Consider the following 27,889-nt stretch of genomic DNA (forward strand, 5'->3'; position numbering starts at 1 on the left):
AAGGCTTTGGAAGGCTGAGTGGCTTTCCCCTGGTCAACTTTACAACCTGAGCACTTGGATTATTGCCTTCTGGGTATGGAAGAAGGTTTATTGGTAAGAGGAGAGAAATGACCGAAGGACAAGGTAACAAATCAGGAAGAATGGTTAGAAGCACAATATTTCGTCACAATCATTAAACGCCAAGGATTCTATCACAATATCCATCACCTCCCTACAAGAATTGCTAACGTGCAGAGAAGGGCGACCAAAATGATGAGGAGCATGGAACGGCCGCCCTATGAGGAAAGGCTAAAGAAATATTAATTAGGGCTGTTCAGTTTACAGAAGAGACAATGAGGTCTATAAAATCATGAAAGGACTTCAACAGGTTAATGTAAATCGGTTATTTACCCTCTCAGATAATAGAAGGACCAGGGGGCACTCCATGAAGTTAGCAAGTAGCTCATTTGAAACAAATTGAAGAAAATTCTTTTTCACTCAAGGCCAGATTTTCAAAGGACTGACACAATCTGGATTCTGGCCCTTACATAAAACTTTATATTCTACAAGTAAATGATTCATCATAAACTGCTTACCTTCAGCAACATTCACATTCAGCATTTACCTTCAGGGTCAGTGGTGTGTCAGAGCTGCCTTCTCCTGGAGCCCCGGGGCCTCCTTCCTTCCCCTAGGGCTGTATACTTAACCCTGATCTCAGAGCCCTGCCCTTAGAGCTACCTAGTTGCCTTACACTGTTTAACGTGGACCAGACCAGATGCTTCATCCAGTGCTGGTTAAGGAGGGTTTTCAGGGACACTCCTTACAGTCAGCTTGGACCTATCGGCTCAAGTGTTTTTGTTCCCTCCAGATATCTTCCAGGGAAATGGGGTTCTCTCTCTAGTGAGCTACTCCAGCCTGAACATGGGATGACCCTTGTCCGCATTGATGGACTGGGACGAAGCAAGTCCTCCTGCATCTAAGGGTCCTTTCGACTTTACATGTTTTCTACACAATTCCACTGAACGTTTACCAATTAACTCCCGGAGTAAAGGCTATAGGGCCATCCTTTTCCATTCTCACCAGGGTTACCCTTAAGCAAGCCCCAATTACCAAAACCATCCACTGTGCCCTTTGCCGAGCAATCTCACATATTATTTTATATCATTCTATAAGAAGTTCTGAGTTCCAGTCCTTCTCCTTGAGGCACATTCCTTCTGGAACTCCTTCTTCTCTGAGGACTTTCTTGTAAGCTGGTATTGCTTCCCTTGAAAAATGTTCTGTTCTTCCTTGAGTCTTTCTAAGCACACTTGCTCTATTCCTTCTTTCTTATGCTCATTAGCAGGCTGTGAGATTTTGCACTGCCACTAATATGGTTTTCTTTGTCATCTACCTCCTCTACCTTTCCCAGTCTCTATCACAGTTTCTTTAGGCCTCGCTGTGCTGCCTGCAGTGCCTCCATCTGGCCTTTCTGCCACCCCTCTGGCAGGCTTCTCTGTAACAGCCATTGTTTCTGCTTCTGGTTTGTCTTCACCCTGAAATGGCTCCTTTCCCACAAGTCTGGCTATGGAGGGAAGGGGAATCCAGTGATTGCTCTGGATTTTGATCTGGCTTGCCCTCCGTTGGTTCATGAGAGTTTTTCCTTGGTTCCTCTTTCTTGATTGTCCCGTCCAGCCATATCTGAGGGCTCTGCCGGATCAAGCCCAGTTTTGATCACTTTTGCCATCTCGCTTCGGGGTTGCCGTTGCGCCTCTTCATGGCTGACCTGTGTCTCCTTGCTTTCAAATCAGAACCATACCACAAGGTCCCACCTTGGGCTTTTTGTTTTTTTAGAGATGAAACACGGTCACTGCAGATTCATTCCCCTGGCTCCCTTACTCTTTTCTTGCACTCAGCCTTGCAATTCTGTGTTCCCTTCTCCTGTCTGCTCCAGTGGTGTATTCACTCTTTGCCAGCCCTTCCTTTAGTGCCATCCTCAGGCTTCTATCTGGGACAATCAGGGTGGGCCTCGGCCATGCGGTGTCTCTCTCTCTCTCTCTCTCCTGTACCGCTGAATTTTCATGTTCCTGGATGGTGCACCCCAGTCAGGTGACTCATAGGGTTGCTGCACTTCCTCTGCTTCCAGGTGCAGTGAGACCTTCCCTGGCCTTGCTTCTGTGAACCTGGGAGTTAGGAGAGTACTCTGTGCTTCAAGCTCTTTCATGGTACCTGTCCAGGAAATCGGACTCTTTACAAAGCTCTTTTTCAGTTGGCTCTGTCCCTCTTGGAGGATTTGAAGCCACACTTTTATTTCTTGCTCAGTCATATTCTAGCACAAACCAGGCTAGCTCACTTCCAGAGGGCCATGCCATGTTCAACTTTTCTTTTCTTTTGAAAACCAGGAGGAAAGGAAAGGAAAAACAAAACTTGTGGTTCAGCTCTCACTATATAGACCCTTTCTAGCCAAGCGAAGCTACTCTCTTTAGTCTGCAGTAATATTTCAAAGCTATTTATGCAGTCAATCCTCTGTGCTTCCCTCCCCAAAAATATTTCCCAGCTGTTTTGTTTTTGTGCTCTGTGTGCCATGCTTAGCAGCACTGCTTCTGCACCAGACTGCTTCCCCATGCAGGAAACACACAAAAAAAGTTTAATTTTCTATTTTCCTCTTTGTAGGCTTGGTTTCTGCCTATGAAGTTGCTTAGTATAGAAATCCTCAAACTGACATCATATGTGGCAAAACTGAGCAAACTGTAGCTTTCCAGGGGATAGACATACTCTGCTCTTCTTGCATAAAATTTTATTTTCCGAAAGAAAATGGTTCAACATAAACCGCTTACCTTCAGCAACATTCACAGTCAGCATCACCTTCAGGACAGAGATATGTCGGGAGTTGCTGTCTCCTGGAGACCCTAGGCCTCTTTGTTTTCCCTAGGGCTGTACTCTTAACCTTGCTTACTGGGCCCCACTTTTAGGGCTTCCTGGTAGCCTTATATTTAAGGTGGACCAGGTGCCTGGTCCAGTGCCGGTTTTCAGGGACACTCGCTCACAGCCCTTTTCCTGGGTGTTGACTCCTAATACAGAATACGTAATTAGGATTATTTCTCCCTGTGGGAATATTTTGTTCTTGTCCACATTAATTTTCATCTGCCATAGAAATGTTCAGCTCTCTAGCCTTGCAATGTCCTCCTGCAATTCCTCACAATAATTTTGTGTCAACTGCAAATCTGAAGATCTCACTCATTTGCTCCTTTTATGGATCATTAATGGATATGTTAAAACTTATTTCTCTGACACATTTATCCATGACATGGGAAAAAAAAGCAATGAGCAAGGGGTTCTTAATCTGATTCTTAGCAAGAGTCTCTTCTCTCAAATTTCAGTCATATCTGACCATGCAAGGCAGCTCTGATACTCGCATACAGATGAACGGACAGATATGATGTTTTGCCTTATAAAGAAATGCCCCTAAAAATTGTTGATGAAAATGAAAGTCAGTGTGAAGAAAATTAAGAAACTGGTGTTAGTATTTCAGCAGCACTCTGGTCCCCTCTTCACTTCCTCTATATACATTGAGCCTGGAGTTGCAAAACAAAACACATCCCACTCCTCCAAACCAAAAGAAACTTTAATCAGATGTGATGCAAGAAGAAGAACTAGAGAGGAGCATTTGTCCAATGGGATCTCAGCATGCAGCACAATTGAGTGAACCACATGAAAGAGATAATACAAAACTCAATAAAAAAATCCCACCCACATTGGTCTAGGTTGAGAAATTTTGTCCGGGAAATTTTAGCTTTTTTGTCACAAGGCTACCATGGTGCAACTACCTGGCAAGGCACATATGGTTCAAGGAAGATGAACAGAGCAAGGTATTGTGTGAGGCAGAATAGAGCTGACATCATAAGAATGTTGGCTTGCAAATTAATGCTCTTCTAATCTGAATTTTAAAGAAATTCTAGTCTTGTGTTTTTCTTAATTATGCTCGACTAACTTTCAGCCCAAGATGGTTTTACTTGCGTTCACCTCCTGGCCATACAATTGGTGCTCTGCATTACCTAGAGGGAGATAGGGATTTCATTCCTATCCCATGTTCCTAACTCTCAAACTGCCAAGGACTGGGAACGCCACATACAGTGATAGCTTCCCGACCCTCAGGGGCAGGCTAGTTAATCCATCAGCTCCCCTCTGAAATAATAATAAAGTCACAGGGGAGAAGAAATAATTCTATTGGTGCCTTAACTCAAATATCGGTTAAAAAACCCCCCACTGTTCCTGTTAAATTTTATGTATTTGAAAGGGGACCCCAAATTTGCCCCTTACTAGTGGAGCTGTCCTTATCGCCACAGTGGTATCGGCAGACCTGGTGTACCAGTAGTGTCGGACCAATGGTCTCAACAAAACCTGCTCCTGCTAGTCAGTTCAGTGTACATAGGAGTGTGTTAGGAGGTTTGACACTCCTCGATGGGACGGGTTTTAGTGTCAACAAAGCTCCTGCACCCAGAGGATGCGGGAGCAGTATGCAGCAGGATTTTGGAATCAGTCTGCCCAGTGCAATCTAAGGGTGCCACGTTTTCATGGTGTGGTACTAGTGTGGCCTTCCCTTTCACAGGGTAAGTACTAGAAGTGGTACTTTCTCGCTGCTGAGAAGAAAGGGGACTGGGGCCCAGTGTCAGGGTTACTGCTGTGCTTGATTTTGGTTGGCATATATTGCCCCTCATCCACTTCTCACTTTATACTTTGAGATGGAAAGTCCTACAAAGGAAAAAAAAAAGTTTAGATTTAGTGATAAGATTTCCCTTTGATATAGGCTGAGCTGGGTCAAAATTAAGATGAGTTGGCATTTGTTTTACAAATTACATTTTCACTTGCCTTTTTCTCACATAAAATAACAATGTTTGCATCCAATGGTCATGTAAAGAGAGAATCACTTTCACAGGTTGCGTCACCCTGGTAATTGTAGGATGTGCATGTGTTTGAAATGAATGGGTAGAACAAGACGAATAAGCCCATTTTTGGTCTGTTTTAAATGAATAAAATTTGAGCCAGGAAAACTGAAAAGTTTTTTTGTTTTTGTTTTCAGCAAATAGTGCTTACTGTTTGCAAATAGTTAGGATAATTTTAAAACAAGCGCGTGGGGTGCCCATACAGACGCGTACAGGCATGTGAGCGAACATGCGCTGGAATTTTAAATCGTGCGCGAGTTTACGTGCGTAGGATTTAAAATATGCCTGGTGTGCGTATGTGTGCTCCTAATTTAAGCTGTTACTCGAGCAAACCTACTTCATATATCTCCCACAGGACTTTGCATGCTGCAATGCGCATATGTAAGCAGATTTTAAAGCATGTTCGTTTGAGGAACAATTGCAGTTTTTCCAATTAGTCCACCAGTTTGCCCAGTCAGTTTCGAGGTCATCCAGACCCCTCTGGTTCTTCATCCTGCAGCCCCCCCCCCGATCACCCGGACCCCTCACTGTGTTGTGTAAGCCCTAAAACACAAGATCTGCAGACCTGCTGCTCATCAGGAGGAGCAGTAAAGTAACGAGGCTAACAGGCTGCTGCGCGCTGCGGCCTACGGTTTTACAGTACGGACGGGCGCATAACTGTAGGCCCCGCCCTAGAATGCCCATTCCTTTTCCTTTTTTTTTTTTTTTTTTTTCCCCACTCGCGCACATTTCTGGCTTTTAAAAATACACATTGCTGGGGCACAGCCCAGACACTCACGTACAGCGGCATTTTTGCTCGAGTGAGACTTTTAAAATTGACTCCAACTAGTGCGAACTATTTGCCAAAAAATGAATAAAAACAAGAACATGAAAAATTTGAAAACCTGGAAAATTAAAAACAAAATATAGCCAGAAAACAGGTGACATGAAAGAACTTTATTCCTCTGAAGATTCCTAACTAATTAACGCAATACAAAACAGCATCTTACTGCTAAACCTGAGCACTGGTGAAAAAACTCAAAATCCATAGCAAATAAATATGCAATCATATTGTCAGCACTGGTATGGGTTTCAGCAATCAGTTTACAAGCACCTTGATGGCAATAAGGTAGTACTTAACCTGCATTGATTTACAAAGAACAAATCGTGCCAAACCCAATTTGTCTTCATGACAGAATAACAGGTTTAGTAGATAAGAGGGAACCAGTATGTGCCTTGGTTTTGGCAAGGTATTTGACTTTGTCCCACATGATATTCTTATATACAAGCTATGAAAATCTATCGGAGGCGCGCATGTAAATTTACCATACCATCATGGCAATTTTCAAAAGTCATTTATCCCCAGAAGTGCACTTAACACAAATAAAACCTAGTGACAATTTAATGGCCTATATGGTAGCTATTTTCAAAAGCCCTCTTAAATGATTAAAGAGCATTTGCATGTGTAAAATCCAAGTGTAAAAAACAGATTTATAGTTTAGATCATACTACTGATGGATGGACTACTAGTTAGAAAAACAGACTCAAAGAGTAGTTAGCACTGTCTCTTAAATGTATCTATACAGCACTGTGTATTTAAAATATTTGTAGTGTACACTATGCAATAAAACTTGTTCTAAGTGGATAAGTTAGCATTCATAATAAAAGCATAAGCCCTTAGTAGCGCTTTAAAATAAGTAGTGGTAGTATCATTATGTCGACCTGGGAAGACATATCAAATCACTGGGGTCAGTCCTACAACACATGTACAGTTTGGATGACAGAATAGAAATATACTTGTAAAATTTAAGATGCTATGAATTTGGGAGGCGCCGAGAAGAAGAGTAAAATTCAAAAAAAGCCCTTGACATTTCGGAGAAATGGTCCATAAAGAAATTGAGTTGAAAGGGCCAATGCAAGGTGCTGTACTTAAGAAGGATAAACAAACGGGTGTATATAACACGGCATGCACGGTTGGAAGGTGACACCCACATTCTTACACATATTGCTCACATCACGCAATCAGACTTGTGAAGCAGGAGTTTTATTTGGTAATTTATGGCTGCTGTATAACAAAATATCTAAAACAAATAATACTGGTTAACAGTAATACGGCCAGCAACAAAGCTCCTGTTTGTCAACTTTCATAGGGCGTGACCAGCACTGTTAAACCCGATCCCCGTATCTGCTTTATTCTTTTAGTTGCATGCAAGCTTTGCTTTCATGGACTCTGCTGTAAAAGCCATCTTGCCTCTGATCTTTTGCTGTGGGAACCACCATCAAAGCCTTGCTCTTTCACAGCCGTTCGCATGAAGAATATCCATGATTTTGAAGCTGGCACCCCATTCTGTAAAAGTCTGGGGCGCAAGAATTTACGGGCGCTGTCATAGAAGCAGGGAATTGCCTTAAATTTCTCCACATCCTTTTAAGCTGAGGTTGCACTGATCACTGTAATGAGGATTTTTTTTGCACTTGTCCTCACCCTGCCAAATATGCAATATCTGCTTACAGCACGAGTCCAATGCTACCCACTGCACCATAACCCCCTGGTAGTGACACCACTTAGCATGGGACTCCCCCAACACTAACAGCTGCCGTCATGCCTCACTAACAGCAATTCCAAGGCATCCTACAAGTCACTGTTGAATATATCTAGGCCCATATCTGACCAATGCTACATGTCTGGATGGAATAAACCAGGGCAATTCCCCATTGATTTAAGTGTTATTTCTAAGGCCTTGTGTGGAGGCCATGAACCTATATATATCCTCCTATTTAGTTTTCTCTTTGTTTCTCCTTGCTTGGTGTAATCTCTGTCCTCTTCAAACCTATCTAGGATAATACAGGGCCTACTGATATGTGCACCAGGGACTACTCCTGCGATTGCAATGCGATCTTTTGCATTTTTTGCACTAGCTCCACAGTGGGTGTTGATTGTAATGTCAAGCACCCAAAGTGAAGCTTGTGACCTGTGCTTGTGCAAATGAAGAGGCGTTAACTGGTCCCACGATATCCCTTGTTCTCTCATCCAAATCAAATACATTTGTTTGGAGGTCATGCCCAAATGCTCTCCTAAACATTTTACTTTCCTGTTTGGGAGCTGCTGCTGTGGTTGCTACCCCTGCTCAGAGTGTATGGGTGGTAAAATCCTTTTCATCTATATCAACAGCTTTTAGACTCCTCTTCAAAACTTTCAAACTGGAAATGGGACAAAGGAAGGTTATTGTAATGCACTAGGAGAATCCGTGGGCCTACAGGTTTAAGGAATTTAACCTCTTGGGGACAAGTAATGTCATCTTTCAGTCCATTCAAAACCACCCCTGGTGCCTTTTGCCCTCTGGTTTATTTGGGACCTGCGGATCATCAGAGTTACTCTACCGTCTTCCATATGCATGTTGCCCATCTATAGACCTGAAGCTCGAAGTGGCATTGCAGAGACCAAATCGTTGATTGAAATGTGACAAAAGAGGCCAATGAGAACCCAGATCTGAACAATTTGAACTGGAAAGCCTTTTTCTTGGGGGCACCTAGATACACTTTCCCATGCATCAAACTCAATACTTATAAAAACAATGGTCCTGTTCACTGCTAGCAGAAAGCCAAATTCTTTAAAGTGCGTTCGGCAGGGATTTGCATTTGTAGGCTTTGCTGCTGATGAACAGGAAATCGGCCGGAGGATGAGCGGTAACTTTGAGCTCTCTTCAGGAACAAACAGGAGGAGTGCCATGAGGATGGTGTTTGCTTGTTCTCACTTGTGTGACGACAGGACAAGAAGTCCTGAGCTTACACTACAGCAGGTGAGTTAGATAAAACATTAAGATGAACGCTCTGACTGTAGGATTGTCCTCAATAGGCTATTCAGAATTTGATGTGACCAAACAGTAAGGTTTTTTTTATCGTTTAGGCAAATAATAGATAGCTTGACCAAACTGCCCACTGTTTAGTTAAATAACCACACAAAATCTCTCCAGAATGAAAAATAATCTACAAGCCAATCATAGTGTGGAATTGCTAAACAAAACAATTTCAGGTTACTGGCTACAAGGTCCATTGATCAAGATCAGGTAATTACAAATTTTGGATAGGATCAGCTGGAGTTTTTTTTTTTTTTTATATTTGCTCCTGTTTTATTCAGGCCTGCAATTAAAATATTGCTCAGTGTCTATATTAAACTTAACTTCAGCAATATAGCAAAAATGTATACTTAGAGCAGCCATAGTATAAGTCACATTATGTTATTTCTATCAACTGCCCATTTATCTTGAGTCATTAATTATACCTCCAAAGCAGAAATATAATTACACAACACAGTGGGAAAACAAATCTGAGAATTTAATACTTTTTGAATACCATATAACATCTTAAATATGCACATAATAATATGTTAAAAGATTTGTTTGCTACAAATATGTAATGTAATCCCTTTCCCTTTGGTCTAAAATTTGCACGTCCTTCTTCCAACTGTCCTCCGTGAACACCTCGTCCAGGCCATCAAATGCTGGGTTCTGATGCCCCTCAAAGCTGCCATCTGGTTGCCCTGTAGTCGGCAAATTATAGTCCACTTTGTTGAATGGGGGCCACTCTGGGTCCTTATCCAAAGTATTTCGTAACCTTTTGTACTGGCTTTTTTCTTGGCATCGGAAAATCTTCTTTAACTGCATCCAGAGTGCCCTGTTTTCAATGATGGTCTCCTATGAAAAGAGATGTACAGAATGCATCGTATCCTTCTGAGAACATAATAGAATTACGAATGGGTGATCCAAAAAAAAAGCTGAGCCCCTAAATTTCAGAATTTAATTTAGAATTCTATTTTCAAATGAATTTAGGGGCTTAAATTTAGGCCTGCAATTCAGTGCTGGAAAGTCAATGCTAAATTCCTACGTTTTTCTCCCTGCCCTAACTCTGCTCCCATGGCCACCCATTTTTTAAGCTCCTAAATTTAGATGCCTAGTAAAACTCAGCCCTTGTACATTTTCAAAGGATCCTAACTCCCAATGTGAATGCAGCTAAACCTTTTGAAAACTGAAGCCATGTTGGTACTCAGATCAGATTAAAATTTGTAATTGAAATAGTTCTCACCAACTTTGTCACCATCTATTTTTAGTGCATAATACCCAATCCACGATAGTTTAAAACAGCCATTTGCATGCATAAACATGGGTTTATGCATGCAAATGGCTTGTAATTAAATTGTCTATGGGGCTTGTGCGCATTAAAGCATGCACGTAACCTGATTGCTCGTGTACTTATTTTGCAAATGATAAAAGAGGTGTCCTAGGGTTTAGGGGACTCGTAATTTCTATGCACACTTTTTTTTTGTTTTTAAAAAGTAATTCACACGCACAAGTTACACGCTATAAAGAGCAGGTGTGATCCTGGGCAGAGGAGTTTCCGCGTGCACATTCACATAAATTGTTTAAGCCAGCTTACACTCGTGCATTCGCTATGAAAGTCGGCGTAACTATGTGTGTTATCTTCTTTGAGTAAGGTGAAGTTTCACTGAAGAAGTTATCATAGTGAAAGGAAAGCTCTTTGGAGAGACAGTGAAGTCAGCTCCCAAAAGAGCCGTCGTATTTCTCCCTAATACTCTTTTCTGTGCAATAACTTTAGAGGGAACAATTTTCAAACAGCATGCATTGGTGCAAAGCCTGTTCATATTTTTTACTCTTGGTCTTTGCACCAGTTTTCCAAGGGAAAGTATGCTAGGGGTAGAAAATGCACGCAGATGCTTACAGTCCCTTTTTTTTGCAGGTAGAATTTTGCTTGAAAAGTGTGATGGTAACTTTCAAACGGGTTTCACAGGCGCACATATACGCACATGTGTGTTGCCGTGCACCCAGAGGCGCAGCAACATTGCAACCCGCGTGCACATTATTTATTTAATTGTGTGCTTTAGGCGCCGTCATTCCATGTGAGAATCACCAGTTCATGACGGTGCACAGGTTAGACGCTCATAAATAAATAATGGAAACAGAGGTAGACGTACGTACAGATTGTGAGCTAGGGAAACATTTAGATACGATGGGTGCATGCAAAGGCAGTCGTTCAGGACAATATAACTGGGTTAAGAAGGGATAGGGATGAGGGTAAAGATCAGAACATTTTTGGTTTTCTGATATGTGTGTCGAATTTTGCTCAGCAGCGTAAATATGGGTTTCAGGGGAACTTTCTAACCAATGCGCATCCACACCATGACCAGTTTCACCAGTTCATCTATCAGTTTGCCCAGTCTACAGCTAAATCCTCCAAACCGCCCTGATTCTTTAGCTTTCATCCCCCTTCTAATTAACCCAAACCCCTCAGACACCTACAAACCATTTTATTGAGATTTGCACCTCATCCATACAAGAAGTAAAGTTATGTGGCAGTGGACATGGGCGTACGCCCAGGTGAGTAGGTACTTGCGTGTGTATCTCTTGGGCCCCGCCCTGGAACACCCATGCTCCACCCACGTTCCGCAAATACTTCTCAAGGAGATAAAAACCTATTGACAATTTAATAACCTATTATTGTAGCAACTCTCAAAAGCCTTCTATCTGCATAAAGTTACACATGGGAGGGCAATTTTTGAAAGCACATAGTGCTTGCAGGCCCACATTGTACTCACGAACCTCCAAGTTTCCCTTGGAAAATTCCAGGCCAGCCGGGAAAAGCGAGTACATTGTACCTGTGAACTTTGCTGCTGTTGTGAAACCAAGCGCAAAGCATGCGTGTGAAAGCACAAGTAGTATTTTCAAAATGATATCTCTATATGACTGTTCCCTCCCCACCCTAATCCTGCCCCTTTTATGGATTGTACTACTTTTACCTGCAGTGGGGAGGGTGGGCTATTGCCGGTGGCCCTCTTAATGCAGATAAACATCTGTTTAACAGTGTAAAATGATTTTGAGACTTGTCCTCTCTAAAGTGCATAAAATAGCAACTTAGAACCACTAAACTGAGCAAAGACAACTTGCAAAATCACACACAGCAAATGCAATGGTCTCATTTTGAGAGCATAATTTCAGGATGCTATTGTATGGTCAACAGGATACAATCATTTCTCACCTGATGCATTGGCTGCCAGCATTCATTTTTGGCAATCAGAAGCAATGAATATTTTATATTACTGTGTACCAAACAGGAAAAAAAATTGGGGGGGGGGGGGAAGGAGGGGGATCATATCTGATAATCTCAGGTCACCAAACAGAGTAACAAGGCAATGGCAACAGCCAAAAAATGTGCATATGGAAACGTATAACTAGCAGAAAAAGGCAGTTGATAAGACCTCTGAACAAATCAATGGCGAGACCTCCAATATGGAGGCTGAAACATTGTAAAGAGTTATTTATTTATCAATGTATTCCTCACTTACTAGTGTTCAAGATAAGGAACATCATAAGAAAACAACCAAATGTAATCAAATACAACTAAAAAACATAACATATAAACAACGTAGAGGCAGTCTAGAGCAGATCCACCAAAATGGTGGCTAGTCTGCACTATAAGCCCTGTGAATTAAGACATTTGAATTGTTTTGGGTTGCTGCAAGAAGGAGAATTGGAAAGGAAGAGGAAGGGGGACTTTCCCAGCTCTCTGGTTTTACAGGTCTATTATATTATTGCAGCCATTGCTCAGTAAACTTTCAGTAGCTAGCCAAAACCCAAGCACGTCACAAAAAGTTGCAGTGATCCAGGGCAAAAATCCATGACATGATGAGTTGGGCTTGGATACCGATAAATGGAGTTGGGCAAGTTCAATGAGGTGGCCAGCCGCTGACTCAGATTCAGTCTTATATAATATTTTATTACTTCCTGAAAGAAATAATGTGGCTATTGTCAAAAAGAATTAAAAAAATGCTTCATTAGAATGTAACATTTCTTGGCTTTGATTTTTTTTAGACTGGATTCTAGGATTTTCCGGGACCATTTACAGGTCGAACTCTTTTGCAATTAAAAACAAAACAAAGAGTCTCTTACCTCCACAAGGAATGATACCGAAAAATGTACAATGAGAATGATTACAATATGAACCCTCCAGAGAGTAGGTGTACAAACAAGCTGTAAGGATGGAAAATGCACAGGGTTAGAAACAAATTCACTTACGCCACCTGTTCTTCCTAGACCAGAGTATTAGATCAAACTTGCTTTTTCTCTATCTTATATAGGAACTTTTGCAACTTCCATGAAAAGGGGTGATGATAGTTCAGGTACAAAAAAGGGAGCAAATGAATAGAATCACTGCTAATGCAGCTTCTGGAAGCCAACAGATGTCAAGTTCTGAGGTGGCATTGGTTTTCCCAGAGGTCAATCTTGTCCGATCAAGGGAGAGTGCTTAGATGTGGTGTACTTGGGTTTCAGTAAGGCTTTTGACGCAATTCCACACTAAATAAATGCTCTTGGTATGGACCCTGGGCTGAGTGGGAGACGAGGGTAGTGGTAAACAATGCATACCCTAGAGGAAAGCTGAGATAGGAGAGACATGATAGAGACAATTAAACTTCCAAGGTCTCCATGGACAGGAGGTGAGCCCTCGTTCAAGGAAAGGAGGCTCACTTCATGAGATGGGCTGGATTCAGGAGTAATCTTAGGAAATATTTCTTTGCAGAGAAGGGTGGTGGATGATGGGAGCAGCCTCCCAGTGGAGGTGATGGAGACGAAAACAGTATCTGAATTCATAAAAGCATGGAATAAACACAGGGGGCTCTCTGAGAGAGTTATGGGAATTGTAAAGTTAAATTAGTTGGTGTGGATAGGCAGACTAGATGGGCCATACGGTCTTCTGCTGCCAACACGTTTCTATGAGTTTTTGCTCCTACACCGAATTACCAGCCTCATTGAGTCTTCCTTCTCTTCAGTATGGAATATACATTTTATAGCTGGTACAATTTAATCTGACTGTAAGATACTTCTCTTTTTGTTGTTTTCATGGAATCAGAGTTTTGAAAGAGGGTTTAATTGTTAAATCTGATAACCTAACCTAAGCTTCTTCTGCCACAAATTATATTGTTACATCCTGCAATTATTTCAGCTGAAGTAAAGATGTCAGGTCTTTGAGTGCAACCTGCTTGTTCCTTTTGTTCCCAGGTGTCATGTAATGCCCTCGTTCTATCCCTACCACCCACCAGGGGTTAAACCCTTGGCCACCTGGCAAGCACTGCGCAAGCCTCACCTGCACTTAAGCAGGTGTCTCTCTCCTGCCAACCTCCTACCCACTAACTGGGTTTTTACTTGCATGTGGGCAAGTGCCCTGCTCATAAGCCACTCTCTGAGGGGGATGCTGGACCTCCCAACCAATTGAGGTCACTGAACTCTAAGAAGGGCATTCACAGACCAAAATAATAGGATCCTATAGCACCTCATTCATCTGGGTCACCAAAACACAATCCTAATAAACTAAAAATGTTATTTAAAAAAAAAAAGATTTACAATGAACTCAAAAAAAGGCTTTAAAAACTTAAAAAGCAAATAGAAAAAGAAAAATGTTCACAGTAAAACTGACTGCTATGTTTAAATAGTTTGGCTAAGAGTGAAATACTGCATTTTTCTCAGGCATATCTCAGGGTCCTCAGTCATATATTAGGTTTTGCTGTTAACCCACAGCTGAAACAGCTCTCTCTCTCTCTCTCTCTCTCTGTCTCTCTCTCTCTCGCTCTCTCTCTCTCTCTCAGCCAGTTCTGTCTCTCGAATGGAGCCACAGCACTGACAGCAGCTGAAATGTGTCTCTTTCTCCCTCTGCTATTTCTAGCTGTCAGCCAGTTCTATATCTCTAAAGCAGTGGTTCTCAACCTTTTTTCTATCAGGACACACCTGAGAGGTGACGCTCACATGCGTGACACACTGAGCACATGACCATCATGGGACTAAATATAAAAATATTGTATTCTGCATCCCCAGGAGTCCCCCGCTTCCTAACAATGGGTGCAGAGCAGAACTAAGACGTTTCCCTGTACAACTCACCATACAGAAAAAGATATTCTGATTCTGGTGTAATCTTAATAACAGCACCACAAACTCATTCTACTACCAGGTGCATTGTAAAATAATACAAACAAACCCCACTCTGTACACATCTATCAAACATGCCATACCTCAGTAGCACTAACTACAAGAAATGAAACAGCAATAGCCCCACCCTTAAAGGTAGCAGTTCACCACCAGTACAATATAATATTGAGAAAATACAACAAATAAGGCTGATACAGACCTCTAGTAAAGGATCTCATCTCAGTCACATACACACAGAGCACAGACAGACCTGCCTTCACCAACTATAGAGTAAAAGATCACAAATTACAAATGTGCAAACAAAACCTGGAATGGAAACCCCAAGACCACCTTCTGCATGCAGTGCAAAACTGGAGACTAGAAACAGAAATATATTTTCTCCTACACTAAGCAAAGTTCAAAGAGAGAACAAATGCATATTCTCAAAACTGATATAGTACGGCCCTTCTACCTAGTCACTCCCCTCCATGCCTCCATCACCCCTCTCAACTACTCAATCGTCCCTTCACATGCTCATATCCCCTGCCCAACATTCCCAACACTCCCCACCCTCTACATCCTCTTCCCTGTGCCGCCTCTCTCCCCTGCTCAAATCTTTCTGCCCTTCCCTCTCACCTTTCCTACCCAGAATACCTCTGACCACCTTTCCCACTCCTTCCTGCTCAGCATCCCCTGACCTCCCCTCTCCCCAACCCAGCAGGCCCCACACCTCTGTCTCTCTCTCTCTCTCCACTTCCATCTCTCCTCCCTGACCAGCAGCCCCCAGCCCCTCCTTCCTCTATCTCTCCCTAAGCAGCAACTCCAACCTCCTTCCTTCCCCCCCCCCCCCCCCACCCAGCAGACTCCTATCTCCCAAGGCCTTCCTGCCCAGCACATTTCCCCCTCCTCCTGGCTCCCAGCCAGCCTAAAAGCCTTCAGTCCAATCCAGAGACTCCCTTCCACTTTATCAGTGGCCAATGAAGGCAAGAAGCATTGAGGAGAGGAGGAAGATGAGGCAGCAACAATGGAAGTCGGCAGTGGATCTATAGAGCACGCACCTCTCTCCCTCATGCTCATGTCCAGGCCCCATGACGAGAACATCAGCAGCCTCACTGCCAGGCCTGGCAGAAGAAGATGAAGTTGGTGTCCTGCCGGGCCCCTATGAACAGGAGTTGGTGATATCTCACTCTGATCTGGGTTAAAGAGAAGGGAATAATCTCCCACTGGGCCAGGAAGAGGAGAAGGAAACAAGAGCAGCTTCCTGTCAATACCCAATAAAGGAGAAATCAGCTAACTCCTGCCCAGACTGATGAGGAAAGAGCAGCCTTCTGCTGGGTCTGCGACGCACCTTCCGTGACCTTGTGACACACCTGTTGAGAACCACTGCTCTAAAGGACCCTCAGCAGCAGAGTGTGATGCCATTAGCTTGTTCTGACTCCAGGATTCGCTCTATCAGCTCCAGCTGTTGGTGCCTATAGCAGTCTTCATTGTTATACTTCCACCTGCTGTCCAACTCAAGGTCATCGGGGAAAAAAAAATGTGCTCAAAGTAGAAGGAGTTTTACAGAACGGGCAAGTAATTCAATTAAAACTCCCTGTTTTGCCATACCAGTGCAAAGTTACCTTGGAACTTCAGTCCAGCTGATAAAAAATTTAGCAAGGGTGTCTGGGCAGTACATAGCACTGTCAGAAAGAAGAGGTGGAAACAAAAATATAAAAATAATACAGACAGAGGGTAAATGAACAATATAACTATTTAATAAATAAAGGCAAAAAGAAAAATGTATGCCACAAAACCAGAACTGGAAAAAAGAGCTCTAATAACTCAACATGGCCATATTTTGGCAAGTTATGCCTGCATCGAGGGGTTGAAACCTGTAAAGATTAAAAATTAACAATGGCAAACAAAGAGCACACAAAGGGTCCTGTAAATCAAATCCAGTAGACAAAAGGCACCACTCAATTAATACATTATACTCGTTGACTCAGAGCAAATATCAATAAATTATTTGTTAATCTCAGATGACGCATCAGCAAGCCTGACAATGTGTCCAACCATACAAAATTGGACCGTCCGGTCTACCCCTCATTTGCAGCTCTTACCGGCTGTGAAGCCTGTAGAGAATGTGAAATACTGAATAATGTTCCGTCAGAAATGGCTGAAACACATATGCCCCGGCTTGATAGCCTCAAGGGAATGTGAAGTTCTTTTTTCTTGCAGCTAAAAAAGCCTGTACAAGCAATTATGAAACTGTAAGCTTTTACTAGCGGCTGCCGAAGCCTGTACCAGTAGAAATTTTCATCTGTCCCAATTTTTTAAACTGTGACGATGTCTCTGTTAACTGCCCGACAGCGGCCGGTGTTTCGCTGCAAAGGTGCAGCTTCTTCAGGGGTCGGATTACCTTTAAAAACGAGACAGTAAAAGATAACCAATAAGACGTGAAAAAAAATATATATATAGTCTACTTATCTTCTCAATGCAAGAGAGCCAACCTCCTTATGTACGCCAGGTCTCGCAGCAATGAGTTCTTAGAAACGGGGACAGAGACCGCTAACAGGTTGATAAGATTAAATAGCCCGCGGAAAACTGAGACGTAATGAGGTCATGACGCTGTTCGTCATAGCGACCATGTCTACAACTGACTGAATAACCAAAAGCTAGGTTGTCATTGCAAAAAAACTTGTAAGTCACTTCGAGAAAACACCAATTTGATCAAACCAGCAGATAAGGGAGGCAAAATAGTACTTTTAGACCGCATTTAATATTACACAGAGGTCCAGAAGCTATTGAGTAATCAGGCCTTTTACCACCCTCTTTCAGCGGATCCCATTATCGAACTTATTAAAGAAATTGAAGCTCTAGTGAAAATTGGCACAGAAATAGGTTTTTTGAATTCCCATGAGGCGTCCTTTTTGATTAAACAATTTCCGAAAGTTCCAGTATTTTACATCCTCCCAAAAATACATAAGAGCATCACACAACCCCCTGGAAGACCCATTGTCTCCAGCAAGGGTTCATTGTTAGAACCTTTATCCAAATTCATTGATTATTTTTTTGGCACCCTATGTACCACAGCAAACATCTTACATTAGAGATTCCCAGGCTATGATTCAGTTCCTCGAAAATTTTTCTAGAGACACATCTGATCTGATTATGGTGACTCTTGATGTTGAGGCTTTGTACACCAATATCCCTCAAGCGGAAGCCATGGATATATACTCATTATTTTGAAGCACGATTACAGCCACAAAGAATTCCAACTTATTTTTTACAGTCCTTGCATCTCCCGGAGTAATGGTAAATTTTTCTCCCTGGTGCTCCTGAGCATTTGATGAACGTATACCAGTGAACACTTGTCCAAATCAGGGTCCCACAGGGATATTAACATCTGACCATGCAAAATCAATTTTTTAAAAAAGGCTTTGAAAATTGCCCACCAGAAGATGTTTTCTTCATATCAACCTTACCTGAATGTAAACGGCTTTGAAGTGCCGAAAAGCAGAATATAAAAATCAGGTAAATAAATAAAAAAAAAATAAAAAGAGAAGGCTTAATCCCTCCCTGTCTGCCTGCCTGGGGCAAAAGAGAGCATTGGAACAAGACCCAACTCACAGTAAACGTAACGCTTGATATGTTAAAGTGGTTGTCTCCTTTTGACGGCATACATTTATAGCATGTCAACGCAACTGATGTAGCGTTGGCCAAGTTGAGGCATCTCTTGAAAACACATGAACCTGAAGTATTGGAAATGCAGCCAAAATGTTCACTTTTCTAACAACTGTACACAGTCCCTTTTTTTCAACCTAGTGAAAAACATCATCTGCCAAACTCTTGGGTTCACTGTTGCAGCCACACGATTAAATATAGCCAACTATCTTACAGTTAATCGGATAATTTTATCTTGCTGATTTTAGGAAGCTTTTTAGCCTGACCAGACTTGGGGCCTGATGTACTAAGGCTTTTCTCCCATTCTGTGTCTGAGAAAAGTGCTTTATAATTGAGGCCCTTAGCTGGCTGGATTCATACTTAGCTAATGGCTACATTGGCTGGTTAACTCTGAATATCAGAGCTAGCTGGATAACTTAGCAGGCTAACTCAACTCTTCCCAGTTATGCCCTGGAATGCCCCTAACTTAAGGGGTCATTTTCTATCAGTATCGCACATGAAAAGGGGCGGAGTCGGGACCGGAAGAGGAGGAGTTGGGACAGCATCGGGGCGGACACAGCGGTAACTTCGCTGGCGGCGATAAAGTAAGACCCGTTATTGCCGCCAGTAGCACACCCAATAGCGCCACCTTTCACGGTGGCGCTATTGGGTGCAAAAGCCAGCAGCGATAACACTGTGGTGGTGCGATCGCTGCTGGCTTTCGCAGGCCCCCCCCCCCCGCCACCGTGGGATTCACAAAGCTGTGTGACAATAGAGAATCCAGGCCTTAGTCAGCTAAATTCAAGCATACCCACTCTTTAATCAGCTAGCAACAAATTAAGATACAGATAGAAGTTCAGCTGTGAAATGGGGGCTATCCAGTCTGTGCATTGTGTGCCAAAAGTATGCTTATCTACCTGTTGGTGCAAGGTTGTATGTGTGCACCCAGTGCAAAGAATACTTGGCTCTTATAAAACAAGTCTGATTTCTGTAGGCAGATCTGGAGGAGCTGAGGCAGATAGAGAAGTATATAGAGGATTCCTTCAGGGACGTAGTAGAATGGTCTCAACTTCAGTCTAGCAGCCCTTCTGCTATTTTGGAGAAGCAAGATCATTTGGCAGGAGACCATCACCTTGATGTGGTAGGACATGATCCTGTGGCTAGAATCTGGCCTCCAGGTGATGCCTTATCCTCTGAGGATGTGGGCCCAAGAGGGAAGGGTTAAGACAGCCATTGGAATCAATCATTAGATTCAATCATTAGAAAAGTAGCTAGCTGGGTGGCTTGTGAGCATGAGAATCGTTTGGTAATTTGCCTGCTTGGGAATGCTGTGGAGAAGCCAGGTGTCATGGTACATGTGTGTACCAGTGACAAAGGAAGGTGCAGGAGGGGGAGGGTCTTCAAGCTAAATTTAGTTAGGAAATTGAAATCTAGAACCTCCAGGATTGCATTCTCAGAAATGCTCCCCATTCCATGTGCAGAACTCAGAGGCTGGCTGAGCTCCAGACTTTCAATGCATGGATGAGACAATGGTGTAGAGAAAAGGGCTTTCGATTTGTTAAGAACGGGAACATTCTGGGGTTGGTGAAGCCTATTCTGATAGGATGGGCTCCATCTTAATCAAAGTGGATCCAGGCTGCTGGCATTAACTATTAAAAAGGAGAGAGCAGTTTTTAAACTAGAACATGATGGAAAGTCAATAGTCACTCCACAGTGCATGGTTCAGAGGGATGTATAGTCAAAAGATACCAGCAAACCAAGTAAGTTAGAATGTCCAGATAAGAGATGTGGTTGTGAAAACTAAAAAAGCCCAGATGTATTTAGAAAGCACATAGATTAAAATGATTTCAAACTGATAACAGGTTGTGTGTGTGTATGTGTATGTAATTATTAGGGGTGTGCATTCGGATTGACCGCATTAGTAAAACGCAACTCATATTTTTTTTTTACTTAAAAAATTGATTCGACATAAACGATCGGATTTCCCACATATCGAACATAGATATGTTCGATATGTGGGAAATCGCGATTATTGAGCCAAAATAAAAATATAAACCCCCTCACCCTCCTTAATCCCCCCCCCCCCCGACTTACCACAACTCCCTGGTGATGGAGCGAGGAGTGAGGACGCCATTTCTGCAATCCTTGGCGAGAAGCATGTGACGTCGGCGGCACGTCGAGTGACGCCGGCGTCACGTGATTCCCGGCTCGTTCGCGCCGGACGGCTCGTTCGGCCCAAAAAGAACTTTTGGCCAGCTTGGGGGGGCCTCCTGACCCCCCCAAGCTGGCCAAAAGTTCTTTTTGGGCCGAACGAGCCGTCCGGCGCGAACGAGCCGGGAATCACGTGGCGCCGCGTCACTCAGACGCGGCATCACGTGATTCCCGGCAAGTTCGCGCGGGACGGCTCGTTCGGCCCAAAAAGAACTTTTGGCCAGCTTGGGGGGGTCAGGAGGCCCCCCCAAGCTGGCCAAAAGTTCTTTTTGGGCCGAACGAGCCGTCCCGCGCGAACTTGCCGGGAATCACGTGACGTCGCGTCTGAGTGACGCGGCGCCACGTGATTCCCGGCGAGTTCGCGCCGGACGGCTCGTTCGGCCCAAAAAGAACTTTTGGCCAGCTTGGGGGGGTCAGGAGGCCCCCCGGCGCGAACGAGCCGGGAATCACGTGACGCCGCGTCACTCGACGTGCCACCGACGTCACATGCTTCTCGCCAAGGATTGCAGAAATGACGTCCTCACTCCTCGCTCGATCACCAGGGAGTTGTGGTAAGTCTGGGGGGGGGGATTAAGGAGGGTGAGGGGGTTTAAATTTTTTTTTTGCACATATGTACATATACCCAACTCATTGGATTTTTTTTATGTCCATATTGGCCGCAAGTGGGACCCCCTTTCGGACATAAAAAATATGAACATAAAATTTTGCTCTGCACATCCCTAGTAATTATATATATATAATATATATATATATATATTTATTTATTTATTTAAAATGTCTGTATGTGAATGCAGATGTTTGAAAAATAATGCAATGCATACAAATTATCCAGTCTTAACAGAAGATAGAGACATAATAGGCATCTTGAAGACCTGGTTGTTGCACTGCGTTGGAAGGGAGCACTAGGGGGTGCTCCCCAGTGTGGGACAAGATGTGTATGCCCTTGCGGAGAGACGGTTCCTTGTCTGGGAATCTGGAGACCCTGGCCCTCCACTGGACCTGCACACTTCCGTGAGGCCACCATGCAATGGTGGTCTCTGAGTGGTCCTCCAACCACTCCAAGCCCTTTTGGACCTGCTGCTGGGTAACGGCAAGAAGCGGCAGGCTGGTAATGGCAAGAAGCGGCAGGCTGGTAATGGCAAGAAGAGGCAGGCGGACGGAGACATCTGGTACAGGATGAAGAGACGAAGATCAGGCGTTAAGGAAGACGATGACTCAAGCGTTGAGGAAGGCAAGGCAAGGCAGATCAAGGCAAGGCAAATTAAAATCAAGTAGTTAAAAGTCTGGAACCTCCTGGCAAGCAATGACCCTCAGGTGCCCTCACAGCCCAGCCGGGCTGGTCGCGGATCACACAAGAAGGCATCAGAACCATGGAAATCCAAGGACAGGATGGGACTGTCAGGCAGGCAAAGTCCCTCAGGCGCCCTACACAGCCCAGCTGGGCTGGTCACAGCCCACACTGTCCCCTACGCGCCCTACACAGCCAGCCAGCTGGTCGCGGACCTCAAGGGGAGAGGGGCCTGCCCTAGGAAAGCAAAAAACAACAAAGGGACTACCTTACACCGTGGAAGATTTTATTAAAGATGCCCGACTCGAACTGAGTTTCGCCAACAAGGCTGCATCAGGGGCTTTATGTTGTAAACATACTCTCACCACAGTAAGAGTCAATATACCAATCTGTAAATTGGTTGTTGCAATAAAACTTTCAAACAGCGTTCTGTCCAAAAACAAATGTCACTGCAACTAGTTGGATCACACAAGAAGGCATCAGAACCATGGAAATCCAAGGACAGGATGGGACTGTCAGGCAGGCAAAGTCCCTCAGGCGCCCTACACAGCCCAGCTGGGCTGGTCACAGCCCACACTGTCCCCTACGCGCCCTACACAGCCAGCCAGCTGGTCGCGGACCTCAAGGGGAGAGGGGCCTGCCCTAGGAAAGGGCAGCATCTGGAATCAAGTATGGAGGAAGGAGACGTCAGGAACACCAAAGACATTTGGACATAGACAAAGAGGGTCTTCGGTCCCTTGGGATGGAGGAATCCCACCAGTGCCCTACACAGCCCAGCCGGGCTGGTCACGGACCACTGGAATGGAATGACGGAGCCTCAGGAACATGGATGAAGAACTTAAAGACATAAAGACATTGGGAACATCTGAGACAGAGGACGTCGGGAATACTGGGACATCAAGGAATGCTGGAACACTGGACACATCAGGAGAGACCGGAAACATGGAACATCCAGAGAAGAGACCAGGAACGAAGAGGAATCCCAAGAAGATACAGGAATGCCAGCAGGAGCAGAGACAAGGATCCTTCAGGAGGCCAGCTCCTGAAGGACAAGCTCCAAGGAAGAACTTGTTCCTTGTGAAGGGAAGGCATGACTGACCTGAAGAGCTTTTTGTAGGCAGAAGAGGGAGTTTCAGGAAGTGATGTCATCCAGGGCCCACTCCCTCACTGGCCCTTTAAAGTTAGTGAGGAGGCGTGGCCCCGTGCCGAAGAAGCAGGAAGAGGAGGAGCCGGAGCAGGCTGTGCAGGCCCCAACATTGGAGGCAGCGTCCGAGCCACTCGAGGAGGTGGAGCACAGGCGGCGTCATGCGCCGAAGATCAGGCCTCCAGGCCTGCAAGGATACAGCATCACCAGCGGCAACCCTTGCCGTTGAAGCAGTACAAGCCCGCGGGTCCTGCCACAGTGAAGAGGAAACAGACACGGCCTGGGCCAGTCACATGAGTGGTGATGGTGGCCTCCGGGCCGCAGAGGAAGAGGGCTGGCTCGCGGCAGCTCCTGTCGCGCTGGAGCAAGGTGGCATGGCCCGCCGTGCCGAGGAAGGTGTGGGCGGTCTCCGGACTGCGATAGAGCACCCCAGTGCAGCTCCTGCCGCGCTGGCATGATAGTGGCCCTGGGCCACAGGAACCAGGGCGTCTGTGGCTCCTGCCGCACAGGTAAGAGGCGGCTCGTGACACCAGCCACGAGCCGAGTCGCAACACTGGTTGAAAGAGGATAGCCAATGGGACACTGTAATACAAGGGTACAATTTATATCGACATGACAGTGCAGATAAAATTGGGGGAGGGGTGGTACTATATGTGAAGGATGGCACTGAGTCAAGTAGGATAAAAGTTTTGCAGGAAATAAATTGCACACTTGAATCGATAAGGACAGAAATTACAAGGGTAAAAGGAAAGAGTATAGTAGTGGGGTTATTTACTGCCCACTTGGCCAGGATGAGGAAGCAATATAAAATGCTAATAGATTAGATTTGCTAGTAAAATGGGCAACACAATCAGGACATGCAAGGGAGATAAAGTTTCTAGATACCATCAATGACTGCTTCATGCAGCAACTGATCAGGAACCAAAGAGAGGGGGAACTATATTATATCTAGCTCTCAGTGGAATGCAGGAGCTGGTGCAACAGATAAAGGTGGTGGATCCACTTGGTAACAGTGATACGTATTTGATTTTTTAAAAATATTCTGCCTTTTGGAATTTCAATGCAGATTACATTCAGATGGTGTAGGTATCGTGATGCAATAAAATTTGACATAATCATGGAAAGGTGAATACTATGGAAAAAAATTGCAGTAGCATTTACCTGTATGATAAAATGAGAAAACTTTGTTAAAAAAAATCAAAAGGAGCAATTTACAATGTTAAAAACTTGCAGGAGGCATGGACATTTTGTTAAATCACCATTCTTGACGCCAGACAAAATGTATTCCTTGTATTACCAAAGGTCAAAGGAAAACCATGACTGCCAGCGTGGTTTAACAGCGAGGTGAAAGGCAAAAAAAGCCAAAAGGGCATTTTTCAAAAAATGGAAAGCAGACCTAAACGAGGAAAATAAGGACGAACATATGCACTGGCAAGTTAGATATAAAAAAGAAATTAAGCAGGCAAAGAGAATTTGAAAAGAAGTTTGCCAAAAACAAGTAACAAAAACATTTTCAAGAAAATTTGAAGCAAAAAGTCTGTTAGGGAGTTAGTTGGGCCTCTAGATGACCAAGGGGTAAAAGGGAATGCTCAGGAGGACAAGGAAACAGTAGAAAAACTAAATAAATTATTTGCCTTTCTGTTTACTGAGGAAGTTGTCAGGGTCATTACCCACACTGGAAACATTTTTTTGATGGTGATAACCTGATTTTATTATATTATTATTAGTCGTTCAGTTAAAAGACAAAAGTATAACAAATCACCAGGAGCAGATGGCATTCACCCCAGATTTCTGAAGGAATTCAAACATAACATTCCAGACCCATTTCTGGTGATTTGCAATCTCTCATTTAAATTAGCCATGCTACCTGAAGGCAGGTGGACAATGTGACCCCAGTTTTTAAAAAGAGCTGCAGGGGAGATCCAGAAACTATAGACCGGTAAGCCTGATATTGGTGCCAGGCAAAATGGTAGAAGCTATGCTTGAGAACAACATTGACTACATAGGTAGACATGGTTTAATAGGAGTAGTCAACATGGTTTTTGCAAAGGGAAGTCTTGCCTTACCAATTTACTAGATGATTTTTAAAAACATGAGGATAAAGGGAGCCATTTGATATAGTGTTTTTGGATTTTTAGAGGGCGTTTGACAAAGCCCCTTATGAGAGACTCTTCAGGAAATTGGAAAGTCATGGGATAGGAGACAGTGTCCTGTTGTGGACTGGTAACTGGATAAAAGACAGGAAACAGAGAGGGTAGGATGAAGTGGTCAGTTTTTCAAACAGAGAAAGGTCATTAATGGAGTACCCCAGGAGTCTGTACTGTGATCTGTGCTATTTAGCATTTTTCATAAATGATCTGAAGAAAGGCAGGTGACCAAACTTGCAGATGACATAAAATGGATTTAAGTCATTTAAACAGCAGTGAAATGTGAGGTTGAGACTAGAGAATAGGGGTGTGCATTCGTTTTCGACGTATTGGCAATCCGCAACTTATATGGCCCTATTAGTTGTATTCGTGAGGAAACGAAATGTAAGGCGAACCCCCACGAATACAACGTATCTAACGAATAAAACCCCCACCCTCCTGACCCCCCCCCCAAGACTTACCAAAAGTCTTGGGGGGGGCCCTCACTATGTCACAGGGGCTACCGGTGCCATTGGTCGGCCCCTGTCACATGGTAGGAGCAATGGATGGCAGGCACAATCATGTGACAGGGGCCAACTAATGGCACCGGTAGCCCCTGTGACATAGTGAGGGCAAAGGCTATCGGCGCCATTTTGAATACCGGCAGCCGACGGCCCGAGTGCAGGAGATCGTGCCGGGACCCCCGCTGGACTACCAGGGACTTTTGGTAAGTCTTGGGGGGGGGGGGTCAGAAGAGTGGGGGGGTTGTAGTTAATTAAATTTAAAGGGTTGGGTTGGGGTTTTTTTTGGGAAACGAATAAATATGTAACTAATGAACGGATCGGGGTCCCCCGAGAATGGATGCAATGGATTTGGCTTCCCACAAATACGAATACCGAATGGGACGAATCCGTCCCTGCTGCACATCTCTAGGAACAATGTTACTATACCAGAGGACAATAGGCAAAATCTCAAGCCCAACACTTATTTAATTTATTGTGTATACAAAACATTTATAAATTTATACAATACAGACATGTGTGAGACATTTATACATTTAGAATAAATTCTAAAATATGATCAATCAAATTTATTGATCACACGCTCATACTCCATACATACCATTCATCCATAAAAAACCGCAATACATATGTATCATCTATAATATTACATTATACATTTAGAAGAACCCATTTAACATATATGCAAATATTGTAAGACCCATTAACATGTATCCAAATATTTGGAATATTTGGATACATGTTAGTGGCCCTTGACTTCGTGTACCACTAGTCCTTAGGTTTAGTTTTCAGGATACCTCTGATGAAGATGCATGAGGAATATTTGCATATATTAATATGGTTCTTATACCCTATGCATATTTGCCATGTCTATCCTGAAAACCAGGCCAGCTGAAAGTGTTGAGGGGGACAAGGACCACTCTCAGCAGCATTGCTTTAGTGGCCAACCATAATACTTTCTATTCAGCTCCTACAGGTCAACATTCAGTGCTACTAAGCCAGATAAATACAGTGGTGGTGTTGAATATCTGCCGTGGTTAGCAGCTGCCACTTAAGCAGATAAGCACTTAGCCGGCTAACTAGACACTTATCCAGGTATATTCAGCAGCTTAGCTGTGCCGCTGAATATCCTGTGTGAGTTAACTGCATAAGTCTTATCTGGCTAAGTCACTTAGCAGGATATCTTTTAAGTATTGACCTGCTAGTGGATAGGTTCCCACATTACCGAAATCCAATCCAAATTCAGTACAAAAATTGACAAGGCTATTACATGTAGTATATAAGAAGAGAAACATATACCATGTATTGTAGCTACTGTGTATAAATCCCATCCAATAAGCAGTGCAACTTGATATTTACCTCCATATCGAGATATACATTCTTCATGTCAGCAAATATGAAGAAAATACTAAATCCGAGACTTACAATCAGCACAAGCAGAAATGGATCTGAAATAGAAAGATTATGGAAATAGTAAAGTCAGTGTTCTCTGCTGAGGTTATAATCTGTGCTAGACTGAGCCTAGCAAATCCAATGCATTTGTAACGCAGATGGGATTTGAAGATTTACAATAGTCACAAAGCTGAAGTAGGCGATTAAGGGTGCAGTATATTTGCTGTGGTAATCATAAGGCTTCTGCTCTTGAAAGAGTTTGATCTCAAAGATGTTCAAGAGCTACTACAGACCTGATTCACTAAGGGCCAGATTTTAGTATCTTTGCCTGATTTTATAACATGCGTGCGCAGCCGCATGCATGTTATAAAATCTGGGGTCGGCGCGCACAAGGTGGGTGCACACGTGCACCCACCTTGTGCGCGCCAAGCCCTAGGGGAGCTCCAATGGCTTTCCCTGTTCCCTCCACCTCCCCCCCCCCCCCCCACCTTCCCCTACCTAACCTGCCCCCCAGCCCTATCTAACCCCCCCCCCCCCCCTCACCTTTGTTAAATAAGTTGCGTCTGCTTCTGGGCAGGCGTAGGTTGCACACGTCGGCCAAGTGCCAGCACGCGATCCCCCGGCCTAGAGGCCCTATGGAGGCATATGGCCACGCTCCCGTCCCGCCCCGGACCGCCCACGCCCCGCCCCTTTTTTCAAGCCCCGGGACATACGCTTGTC

General features: G+C 43.9%; 1 protein-coding gene across 1 annotated transcript in view; it reads right to left on the reverse strand.

Annotated features, from left to right (window-relative positions):
- Positions 1 to 9,255: 9,255 nt before the first annotated feature.
- Positions 9,256 to 27,889, reverse strand: part of LOC115099327 (probable cation-transporting ATPase 13A4) — a 104,587-nt gene continuing 85,953 nt past the window's right edge. Inside the window, exons 28-30 of the mRNA XM_029616912.1 lie at positions 27,137 to 27,225; positions 12,836 to 12,916; positions 9,256 to 9,568 (exon numbers count right to left, since the gene is read on the reverse strand). Of these exons, the coding sequence (XP_029472772.1) occupies positions 9,278 to 9,568; positions 12,836 to 12,916; positions 27,137 to 27,225 (461 nt within the window). The 3' untranslated portion in view covers positions 9,256 to 9,277. The remainder of the gene's footprint in view (positions 9,569 to 12,835; positions 12,917 to 27,136; positions 27,226 to 27,889) is intronic.

This window comes from Rhinatrema bivittatum, chromosome 9 (genome assembly GCF_901001135.1).
Source record: "Rhinatrema bivittatum chromosome 9, aRhiBiv1.1, whole genome shotgun sequence".
NCBI classification, from domain to species: Eukaryota; Metazoa; Chordata; class Amphibia; order Gymnophiona; family Rhinatrematidae; genus Rhinatrema; species Rhinatrema bivittatum.